We start from the raw sequence: 11,983 nt of genomic DNA, 5'->3' as shown, positions 1-11,983 counted from the left end.
CACACAGGTGAACAGAGAGAGAGACACACAGGTGAACAGAGAGAGAGAGTCACACAGGTGAACAGAGAGAGAGACACACAGGTGAACAGAGAGAGAGAGTCACACAGGTGAACAGAGAGAGAGTCACACAGGTGAACAGAGAGAGAGTCACACAGGTGAACAGAGAGAGAGACACACAGGTGAACTGAGCTGAAGTGATTAAGGGGGCGGCCTGTAGCCTAGTCATTAAGGTACATGACTGGGACCCACAATAAGATCCGCACAGCTGTTGGGCAAGACCCTTAACCCTGCACTGCTCCAGGGGAGGACTGCCTCCTGTTTAGTCTAATCAACTGTACGTTGCTCTGGATAAGAGCGTCTGCCTAATGCCATTAATGTAATGTAATGTAATGTAATGTATTCTGTTTGTGTTTAGAGTGCTGGAGTCACCAGCCAGGACCTGATCAACCGCAAGATTAAGGAATACACCATGCTAAAGTGAGTGTGTGTGTGTGTGTGTGTTTTACATGTCAATCATACAGTGTGTGTGTGTATAGTAACAGTGTATGTGTAATAACAGTGCATGTGTGTGTGTAATAACAGTGTGTGTGTGAATAATAGTGTGTGTGTGTATAGTAACTGTGTGTGTGTGTGTGTGTGTTGCAGCTCCCCCAGCAGTAAGGCGGACCCCTCCCCCAAACCCCCCCGCCAAGCCCTGAGCCTCAGACACGCCCTGCTGGGGGGGAGGAGCCCCAGCCCCCCCTCGCCCCGCCACGCGTCTGAAAGGAAGCCCCCACACAAAGGTACGCCCCAGAAATCAACACACACACACACCATACACACACACACACACACACACCATACACACACCATACACACACACACACACTCACCATACACACACACTCACACACACACACACACACTCACACACACACTCACACACTCACCATACACACACACTCACACACACACACACACACTCACACACACACTCACACACACACTCACACACTCACACACACACACACTCACACACACACACACACACACACACACACACACACTCACACACACACTCACACACTCACACACACACACACTCACACACACACTCACACACTCACACACACACACACTCACACACACACTCACACACACACTCACACACACACTCACACACTCACCATACACACACACACACACACACACACACACACTCACACACACACTCACACACACACTCACACACTCACACACACACACACTCACACACACACTCACACACACACTCACACACACACTCACACACTCACCATACACACACACTCACACACACACACTCACACACACACACACACACTCACACACACACCATACACACACACACACACACTCACACACACCATACACACACACACACACACACACTCACACACACACTCACACACACACCATACACACACACACACACACACACTCACACACACACACACACCATACACACACTCACACACACACTCACACACTCACCATACACACACACTCACACACACCATACACACACTCACACACACATTCACACACTCACCATACACACACACACACACACACACTCACACACACACACACACACACACACACACACCATACACACACTCACACACACACTCACACACTCACCATACACACACACTCACACACACACACACACACACACACACACACACACATACACACACTCACACACACACCATACACACACACTCACACACACACACACACACTCACACACACACCATACACACACTCACACACACACTCACACACTCACCATACACACACACTCACACACACACACACACACACACACACACACACACACACACATACACACACACACACACACACTCACACACACACCATACACACACACTCACACACACACACACACTCACACACACACCATACACACACACACACACACCATACACACACTCACACACACACACACACACTCACCATACACACACACTCACACACACACACACACACACTCACACACACACACACACACACACACACACACACAGAGTTTGGGGTCTCTGAGGGCGGTGTGTTTGGGGTCTCTGTTTGAGGGCGGTGTGTGGGGTCTCTGTTTGAGGGCGGTGTGTGGGGTCTCTGTTTGAGGGCGGTGTGTGGGGTCTCTGTTTGAGGGCGGTGTTTGGGGTCTCTGTTTGAGGGCGGTGTGTGGGGTCTCTGTTTGAGGGCGGTGTGTGTGGTCTCTGTTTGAGGGCGGTGTGTTTGGGGTCTCTGTTTGAGGGCGGTGTGTGGGGTCTCTGTTTGAGGGCGGTGTGTGTGGTCTCTGTTTGAGGGCGGTGTGTGGGGTCTCTGAGGGCGGTGTGTTTGGGGTCTCTGTTTGAGGGCGGTGTGTTTGGGGTCTCTGTTTGAGGGCGGTGTGTGTGGTCTCTGTTTGAGGGCGGTGTTTGGGGTCTCTGTTTGAGGGCGGTGTGTGTGGGGTCTCTGTTTGAGGGCGGTGTGTGGGGTCTCTGTTTGAGGGCGGTGTGTGTGGGGTCTCTGTTTGAGGGCGGTGTGTGTGGGGTCTCTGTTTGAGGGCGGTGTGTGGGGTCTCTGTTTGAGGGCGGTGTGTGTGGGGTCTCTGTTTGAGGGCGGTGTGTGTGGGGTCTCTGTTTGAGGGCGGTGTGTGGGGTCTCTGTTTGAGGGCGGTGTGTGGGGTCTCTGTTTGAGGGCGGTGTGTGTGGGGTCTCTGTTTGAGGGCGGTGTGTGGGGTCTCTGTTTGAGGGCGGTGTGTGTGGGGTCTCTGTTTGAGGGCGGTGTGTGTGGGGTCTCTGTTTGAGGGCGGTGTGTGGGGTCTCTGTTTGAGGGCGGTGTGTGTGGGGTCTCTGTTTGAGGGCGGTGTGTGGGGTCTCTGTTTGAGGGCGGTGTGTGGGGTCTCTGTTTGAGGGCGGTGTGTGTGGGGTCTCTGTTTGAGGGCGGTGTGTGTGGGGTCTCTGTTTGAGGGCGGTGTGTGTGGTTCCCCCCAGAGGAGAGCAGCCCCCCGCGGGACCGGGGCGGCTGGAAGCGGATCCCAGGTTTGAGGAGGAGGGTCGTGGAGAAGAGGCCCGGCCCGGGGGTGACGTTTGGGGTGCGCCTGGACCACTGCCCCCCCGCTCACAGCAACAAGGTGAGAGCCTGTGGGAGCCGGTGTGTGTGTGTGTGTGTGTTTAAGTACTGTGTGTGTCTCTGTGTGTGTGTGTGTGTGTGTTTAAGTACTGTGTGTGTCTCTGTGTGTGTGTGTGTGAGTGTGTTTAAGTACTGTGTGTGTCTGTGTGTGTGTGTTTAAGTACTGTGTGTGTGTGTGTGAGTGTGAGTGTGTTTAAGTACTGTGTGTGTGTGTGTATTACAGTTTGTGTGTATGTACTACTGTGTGTGTCTGTGTGTGTGTTTAAGTACTGTGTGTGTGTGTGTATGGTGTCTGTGTGTGTGTGTGTGAGTGTGTTTAAGTACTGTGTGTGTGTGTGTGTGTGTGTGTGTCTGTGAGTCTGTGTGTGAGAGTGTGTGTTTAAGTACTGTGTGTGTTTCAGTTCATTCCTCTGATAGTGGAGATGTGCTGTGCTCTGGTGGAGGAGAGGGGTCTGGAGTACACTGGGATCTACAGGGTCCCCGGGAACACCGCGGCCATCGCCCACCTGCAGGACGAGCTGGACCGCGGCATGGACATCAACCTGCAGGAGGACGTGAGTGTGTGCCTCCTCCCTTCATCCCCCCCCCCCTCTCTCTCTCTCTCCTCCCAACCACACATTCATCCCCCCTCTCTCTCTCTCTCTCTCTCTCTCTCTCTCCTGTGTGCAGAAATGGAGGGACCTGAATGTCATCAGCAGCTTGCTGAAATCCTTCTTCCGGAAGCTTCCAGAGCCGCTCTTCACCAATGGTGAGGTGACAGCACAGCCGGCACATGTGACCCCATCCCTGCTGTGGCCCTGCTCCCCACCCTGCTCCCCACCCTGCTGTGGCCCTGCTCCTCACCCTGCTCCCCACCCTGCTCCCCACCCTGCTGTGGCCCTGCTCCCCACCCTGCTCCTCACCCTGCTCCCCACCCTGCTGTGGCCCTGCTCCCCACCCTGCTGTGGCCCTGCTCCTCACCCTGCTCCTCACCCTGCTCCCCACCCTGCTCCCCACCCTGCTGTGGCCCTGCTCCCCACCCTGCTGTGGCCCTGCTCCCCACCCTGCTCCTCACCCTGCTCCCCACCCTGCTGTGGCCCTGCTCCCCACCCTGCTGTGGCCCTGCTCCTCACCCTGCTCCTCACCCTGCTCCCCACCCTGCTCCCCACCCTGCTGTGGCCCTGCTCCCCACCCTGCTGTGGCCCTGCTCCCCACCCTGCTCCTCACCCTGCTGTGGCCCTGCTCCTCACCCTGCTGTGGCCCTGCTCCTCACCCTGCTGTGGCCCTGCTCCTCACCCTGCTGTGGCCCTGCTCCTCACCCTGCTGTGGCCCTGCTCCTCACCCTGCTGTGGCCCTGCTCCTCACCCTGCTCCCCACCCTGCTGTGGCCCTGCTCCTCACCCTGCTGTGGCCCTGCTCCTCACCCTGCTGTGGCCCTGCTCCTCACCCTGCTCCCCACCCTGCTGTGGCCCTGCTCCCCACCCTGCTGTGGCCCTGCTCCTCACCCTGCTGTGGCCCTGCTCCCCACCCTGCTCCGGCCCTGCTCCCCACCCTGCTCCGGCCCTGCTCCCCACCCTGCTCCGGCCCTGCTCCCCACCCTGCTCCTCACCCTGCTCCTCACCCTGCTCCCCATCCCTGCTGTGGCCCTGCTCCTCACCCTGCTGTGGCCCTGCTCCTCACCCTGCTGTGGCCCTGCTCCTCACCCTGCTGTGGCCCTGCTCCTCACCCTGCTGTGGCCCTGCTCCTCACCCTGCTGTGGCCCTGCTCCTCACCCTGCTGTGGCCCTGCTCCTCACCCTGCTCCCCACCCTGCTGTGGCCCTGCTCCTCACCCTGCTGTGGCCCTGCTCCTCACCCTGCTGTGGCCCTGCTCCCCACCCTGCTGTGGCCCTTCCTCCCCACCCTGCTCAGAGATCTTTATTTAAATCAGGGGCTGTCACGTTTACCCACCTCCGTCTCAGCCACTGAAGTGGCTCCATCTTTTCATATCGATCTGAATTTGTAAAAACGTCCTTTGGTGCCATCTTGTGGACAGTGTGGAACACACACACATTAGTGTGCGATCTTGTCGTCTCCACCTCATTACATTACATTACATTACATTACATTATTGGCATTTTGGCAGACACTCTTATCCAGAGCGACGTACAGTTGATTAGACTAAGCAGGAGACAATCCTCCCCTGGAGCAATGCAGGGTTAAGGGCCTCGCTCAAGGGCCCAACGGCTGTGCGGATCTTATTGTGGCTACACCGGGATTAGAACCACCGACCTTGCATGTCCCAGTCATTCACCTTAACCACTACACTACAGGCCGCCCTATCCTCTCTCTGTGCTGTTACTCGCATCGGGGAGAGTCTTGTTTAATGAAGCAAAGATGGGGCGGAGCTTTGTGCCATCATGCTTTCTGATAGGTTCAGACAAGTCAGTTGATTGACATGTGATCGTAGCTCCACCCATTCTGGGGTTGACAAGGCTTGGCTGTGTCTTCAGTGGTGTCTGACTGAGCATCTCCGTTCTGCAGAGAAATACGCAGATTTTATTGAAGCCAATCGAACAGAGGACTCGGTGGGGAGACTGAAGGCCCTGAAGACTCTGGTGAGTGTGTGGACCTCGTTAAGGGTTTTAATTAAGCGCTTTAATTAAAGGTGCTAAATGCCACAGAGGGAGTGAGACGCTTACACTGGTCTCTCTGCAGCTGCAGCAGCTGCCCAGACATCACTACGAGACGCTGAAGTTCCTCTCAGCACATCTCAAAACCGTGTCTGAGAACTGCGAGAAGAACAAGGTGAGCTCTACCAGTGAGTGAGTGAGTGAGTGAGTGAGTACCTGCTGTGTGAGTGAGTGAGTGAGTGAGTGAGTGAGTGAGTGAGTGAGTGAGTGAGTGAGTGAGTGAGTGAGTGAGTGAGTGAGTGAGTGAGTGAGTGAGTGAGTGAGTGAGTGAGTGAGTGAGTGAGTGAGTGAGTGAGTATTTGTGTGTGCGCACCCATGCATGAGTGTGGCAGTGTGCATTAAAGTTTATGGCTCTCTCTCAGATGGAGCCTCGGAACCTGGCCATTGTGTTTGGGCCCACCCTGGTGAGGACATCAGAGGACAACATGACCCATATGGTCACCCACATGCCCGACCAGTACAGGATAGTGGAGACCCTCATACAGCAGGTACACACACACACACACACCCTCATACAGCAGGTACACACACACACACACACACACCCTCATACAGCAGGCACACACACACACACACACACCCTCATACAGCAGGTACACACACACACACACCCTCATACAGCAGGTACACACACACACACACAGGTACACACACACACACACACACCCCCTCATACAGCAGGTACACACACACACACACACACACACCCACACACCCTCATACAGCAGGCACACACACACACATATGAACACACACACACCCTCATACAGCAGGCACACACACACACATATAAACACACACACACACACACACACACACACACACACTCGTACAGCAGCCACTCTGCCCTTGTTAAGCTCAGTGCTGAACGTCCCTCCTCCTCCTCTCTTGCAGTATGACTGGTTTTTCTCAGAAGGGGGCGCTGTGGAGCCCACGGTGAGGATCAGCTGGGGGGCTGGGCTGGGGTGGGGGGGTGGTGGGTTGGGGCTGGTCTGATGTTTTTTGGGGATTGTTGATTCCGTTGAGCAATGTGGTGTTGTGTTGAGTAATGTGGTGCTGGGAGAAAATGATTTGCTCTGCTCTGCACTGCACGATGGCTGGCGGTTGACCTTTGACCTCTCCCCCCCAGACCAGCATGCCCCAGGAGATTGCGGTGGAGTCCCAGCCGGTGCCGAACATCGACCACCTGCTCACCAACATCGGCCGGGCCGGCCTCACCTCCCCGGGGGAGGTCTCGGGTAACGCGCGCAGGACAGAGAGCAGGGGGGAGGCGTCTCTGACAGAGCCGAGCAGTCACACCTCTAGAGCAGGGCTTCTGTAGCCTGGTCACAAGGGTTTCCCTGGCTACTCAGCGTTGAATTGACCAATTGAAGTGGTTGGTTTACACAGTCGGTTCACCTCCCCTGGGTGTCTGGGGCTGAAGTGGTTATCGGCCCAGTGGAGCCCCGCTCTGAGCAAAGGAGACGTGAAGTGTGATTGGTTGGAATAGAATAGCGTGTGATTGGTTGGAATAGAATGGCGTGTGATTGGTTGGAATAGAATAGCGTGTGATTGGTTGGAATGGAATAGCACATGATTGGTTGGAATAGAATAGCGTGTGATTGGTTAGGAACTGGACTGTTTCAGGGAGTCTCTGTATGAGGAGTGAGTGCGTGTTGCTCACATGTTCTCTCCTCCCTCTTCCAGACTCGCCCAACAGTGACTCTGCTAAATCTAAGGTCAGTTCCCCTCTCACATACACACCCACCCAGAAACACCCTGGGTCTGTGTTCCTACTGGCACATGTGCTGTTGGCTGTTTGCATTGTTGTTGTATTGTGCTGTCGGGTGTTTGTGTCATGTTGAGTTGATGGTTGTTGCGTTGTGCTGACAGGTGTGGGGTTGTGTTGTTGTGTTGTGCTGACGGGTGTTGGGTTGTGTTGTGCTGACGGGTGTTTGTGTCGTGTTGAGTTGATGGTTGTGTTGTGCTGACAGGTGTTGGGTTGTGTTGTGTTGTGCTGACGGGTGTTGGGTTGTGTTGTGTGCTTATGGGTGCTTGCGCTGGGTTGTGCTGATGGGTGTTGGGTTGCGTTGTGCTGATGGGTGTTGGCATTGTGTTGTGCTGATGGTTGTTGGCGTTGTTTTGTGTTGTGCTGATGGGTGTTGTGTTGTCCTGACGGGTGTTTGTGTTGTGCTGATGGGTGTTGGGTTGTGTTGTGCTGATGGGTGTTTGTGTTGGGTTGTGCTGATGGGTGTTGGGTTACATAACATTACATTACGTGGTATTTAGCAGACGCTCTTATCCAGAGCGACGTACAACAAAGTGCAAATCAAACACAAGAACAAGTGCAAAAGTGGACCTGAGAGGACAGTACAGTTCCGAGTCCTAGTGTAAACATACAGAAATTCAGAACCCTTTGTGCTGTCCTGACTGGTGTTGTGTTGTGCTGATGGGGGTTGTGTTGGGTTGTGCTGATGGGTGTTATGTTGGGCTGTGCTGATGGGTGTTGGGTTACATAACATTACATTACGTGGTATTTAGCAGACGCTCTTATCCAGAGCGACGTACAACAAAGTGCAAATCAAACACAAGAACAAGTGCAAAAGTGGACCTGAGAGGACAGTACAGTTCCGAGTCCTAGTGTAAACATACAGAAATTCAGAACCCTTTGTGCTGTCCTGACTGGTGTTGTGTTGTGCTGATGGGGGTTGTGTTGGGTTGTGCTGACGGGTGTTATGTTGGGCTGTGCTGATGGGTGTTCGGTTGTGTTGATGGGTGTTATGTTGGGTTGTGCTGACGGGTATTGGGTTGCATTGGGTTGTGCTGATGGGTGTTGTGTTGGGTTGTGCTGATGGGTGTTGGCGTTGTGTTGTGCTGATGGGTGTTGTGTTGGGTTGTGCTGAGGGGTGTTGGGTTGTGTTGTGCTGACGGGTGTTTGTGTTGTGCTGATGGGAGTTGGGTTGGGTTGTGCTGATGGGGGTTGTGTTGGGTTGTGCTGACAGGTGTTGTGTTGGGTTGTGCTGACGAGTGTTGGGTTGTGTTGATGGGTGTTGTGGTGTTGTGTTGGGTTGTGCTGACGGGTGTTGGATTGTGTTGTGCTGATCGATGTTGTGTTGTGCTGACGGTTGTTTGTGTTGTGCTGGTGGGTGTTTGTGTTGTGCTGATGGGTGTTGGGTTGTGTTGTGCTGATGGGTGTTTGTGATGTGCTGATGGGTGTTGGGTTGTGCTGATGGGGGTTGTGTTGACGGGTGTTGTGTTGTGCTGATGGGTGTGGGGTTGTGTTGTGCTGATGGGTGTTGTGTTGGATTGTGCTGATGGGTGTTGGCGTTGTGTTGTGCTGATAGGTGTTGTGTTGTGCTGATGGGTGTTTGTGTTGTGCTGATGGGAGTTGGGTTGGGTTGTGCTGATGGGGGTTGTGTTGGGTTGTGCTGATAGGTGTTGTGTTGTGCTGATGGGTGTTTGTGTTGTGCTGATGGGAGTTGGGTTGGGTTGTGCTGATGGGGGTTGTGTTGGGTTGTGCTGACAGGTGTTGTGTTGGGTTGTGCTGATGGGTGTTGGGTTGTGCTGATGGGTGTTGTGTTGGGCTGTGCTGACGGGTGTTGGGTTGTGTTGTGCTGATGGGTGTTGTGTTCTGCTGACAGGTATTGGATTGTGTTGGGTTGTGTTGTGCTGATGGATGTTGGGTTTTGTTGGGCTGACGGGTGTTGGGTTGTGTTGTGTTGATGGATGTTGGGTTTTGTTGTGCTGACGGGTGTTTGTGTTGTGCTGATGGGTGTTGTATTGGGTTGTGCTGATTGGTGTTGGGTTGTGCTGTGCTGATGGGTGTTGTGTTGGGTTGTGTTGGGTTGTGCTGACGGGTATTGGGTTGTGCTGACGGCTGTTGGGTTGTGCTGACGGGTGTTGGGTTGTGCTGACGGCTGTTGGGTTGTGCTGACGGGTGTTGTGTTGGGTTGTGTTGCGCTGTGCTGACGGGTGTTGGTTTGTGCTGATGGGTGTTGGGTTGTGCTGACGGGTGTTGGGTTGTGCTGACGGGTGTTGTGTTGGGTTGTGTTGCGCTGTGCTGACGGGTGTTGGTTTGTGCTGATGGGTGTTGGGTTGTGCTGACGGGTGTTGGGTTGTGCTGACGGGTGTTGTGTTGGATTGTGTTGCGCTGTGCTGACGGGTGTTGGTTTGTGCTGACGGGTGTTGGGTTGTGCTGACGGGTGTTGTGTTGGGTTGTGTTGCGCTGTGCTGCAGGGCTCGTGGGGCTCGGGGAAAGAGCAGTACAGCCGGGAGCTGCTCCGCTCCTCCATCTTCGCGGCCGCCAGCCGCAAGCGCAAGAAGCACAAAGAGAAGCCGCTTCCCAGCAGCTCCGACGACGACCTGGACGCTGTGTTCCCCCGCAAGGAGAGCCAGAACCGCGGCCCCACGGCCATCCAAAACCGGGGCTCAACTCCCAGCCAGAACCGGGTACCTACTCCCAGCCAGAACCGGGTACCCACTCCCAGCCAGAGCCAGAACCTTGGACCGAGCCCCAGCCAGAGCCAGCGGCCGGGCTGGGTGGAGCCTGACAGTGCCAAGCGCGGTGAGAGTGGTGGCAGTGAGGTGGGGGGCGGGGGGGATGGGGGGCACGGGGGTCAGGCAGACCGCAAACAGGAAGCAGAACCATCGCTGCCGGAGATGGAGGAGAGAGGGGGGGAGACGGGGGTGGAGAAGGCCCCCTGCCCCAAACCGCTCCCCTCCCCGTCCCCCAGTCTGAGTTACCGTGGAAACCGCCAGTCCTCCCTGTCCGACCCCACCTCCCAGTGCGACGACGTGACCTCTGACCTCGGCACCATGAACAGCAGCAGCTCCCAGGCCTCCGCCCCCCCCACGCTGCCCGCCCCCGCCCCCGCCGACCCCGCCCCCGACCCCCGAGGCAGCGAGGCCCTGGCGGAGGTGAGCTCCATCACGTCCGACTACTCCACCACCTCGTCGCTGACGTTCCCCTTCCTGCCGGGGCCCGAGGCCAGCGCGCTGAGCCCGGAGGTGCGCTCGGTGACGGAGAGCCGGGGGGACGAGGCGGACGACGAGCGCAGTGAGCTGGTGAGCGAGGGCCGGCCCGCCGAGACCGACAGCGAGAGCGACTTTCCCGTGTTCGCCAAGACCCAGCCGCCCGCCGCCGCGCCGCCCCACCCCAAAACCCACAGCGAGTCGTCGGCGGAGGGCGGGCGGGGCGAGCGGGAGCCCGGGGCGCTGTCCCGCGTCCTGGCCGGCTCCAGGGGCCGGTCCACGGGCAGCCTGAGCTCCTCCTCCAGGAGCGAGGGCTCGGAGAGGGCGGAGCCGCCGGCGCCGTGGAGACTGCGCCTCACGGAGCGCTTCAGGCTCCGCCTCCGGAGCTCGGCGGACGACATGTTCGGGGTGTCGGGGGGCGGGGCCCCCGCCTGCAGGACGCGCTCCCCGGACTCGCGCAAGAAGAAGGGCATCCGGCGGCGGCACACCATGGGGGGCCAGCGCGACTTCGCCTCGCTGGCCGCGGCCGGCGACACGCCCGGCGGGAAGGGGGCGGGGCTGTGCGCCGTGGACCGGCTCAAGCCCCGGTGCAGCTCGCAGGACTTCTCCGTGCGCGACTGGATCGTCCGCGAGCGCCGTCGCCCCGGCAACCCCGACCCCGCCCCCGCCACGCCCGCGTGCCCGGAGGGCGGCCCGGAGCAGCTGAACGGAGACAGCCCCCCGGGGAAGAGCCAGGGCGCTCTGAGCCTGTCGGGAGACGCACACCCCCACAAACTGTCCGGGGCCCAAGTGGTCCGCTCGCGATTCTATCAGTATTTATGAACCGGGGGCGGGGGGGGGGGGGGGGGACTTGCACTTGTGTCTGTACATAATTTATCAGCCAGGGCTACTGCAAATTCATGGATTTTTGGTTTTTCACTCGCACAGGGTTATTAGTGCAAAAGAAAAGATGAAAAAAAATAATAATACTGGAAACAAAACTGAATTTGTGCATAATCGTTTTTAACTGGCGTACGGTAACAGCGTTGTGATCCCGCCTTGAGTTGGTTAACCCCATTTATACTGACAGACGTAAGCCACTGGGCTAACTGTTTAAGGCTTTCCGTATTTATGATGGTAAAAATTCCTTCCTCTACGTCGTAACACGGTTTTTTTAAAATAAGTTATTAGAAAGAAGCGGTTCTAGCGTCTTAAGTATTACTGAAGAATTGTCGGCTCTGTGT

The 11,983-nt window shown here is 56.4% G+C and overlaps 1 protein-coding gene across 1 annotated transcript in view; it reads left to right on the top strand.

Moving 5' to 3' along the window:
* LOC133136654 (rho GTPase-activating protein 21-like) overlaps nt 1-11,600 on the top strand; it is a 16,765-nt gene extending 5,165 nt beyond the window's left edge. The window contains exons 3-14 of the mRNA XM_061254295.1: nt 416-477; nt 646-782; nt 3,024-3,163; nt 3,564-3,716; nt 3,832-3,910; nt 5,662-5,735; nt 5,836-5,925; nt 6,173-6,298; nt 6,705-6,746; nt 6,940-7,048; nt 7,497-7,528; nt 10,026-11,600. Of these exons, the coding sequence (XP_061110279.1) occupies nt 416-477; nt 646-782; nt 3,024-3,163; nt 3,564-3,716; nt 3,832-3,910; nt 5,662-5,735; nt 5,836-5,925; nt 6,173-6,298; nt 6,705-6,746; nt 6,940-7,048; nt 7,497-7,528; nt 10,026-11,582 (2,601 nt within the window). The 3' untranslated portion in view covers nt 11,583-11,600. The remainder of the gene's footprint in view (nt 1-415; nt 478-645; nt 783-3,023; nt 3,164-3,563; nt 3,717-3,831; nt 3,911-5,661; nt 5,736-5,835; nt 5,926-6,172; nt 6,299-6,704; nt 6,747-6,939; nt 7,049-7,496; nt 7,529-10,025) is intronic.
* Nucleotides 11,601-11,983: the final 383 nt, after the last annotated feature.

The sequence above is a fragment of the Conger conger genome, chromosome 9 (genome assembly GCF_963514075.1).
Source record: "Conger conger chromosome 9, fConCon1.1, whole genome shotgun sequence".
In the NCBI taxonomy this organism is placed as follows: domain Eukaryota; kingdom Metazoa; phylum Chordata; class Actinopteri; order Anguilliformes; family Congridae; genus Conger; species Conger conger.
Note: the sequence above shows the minus strand (reverse complement) of the source record. Positions and strands in the feature narration are given on the sequence as shown.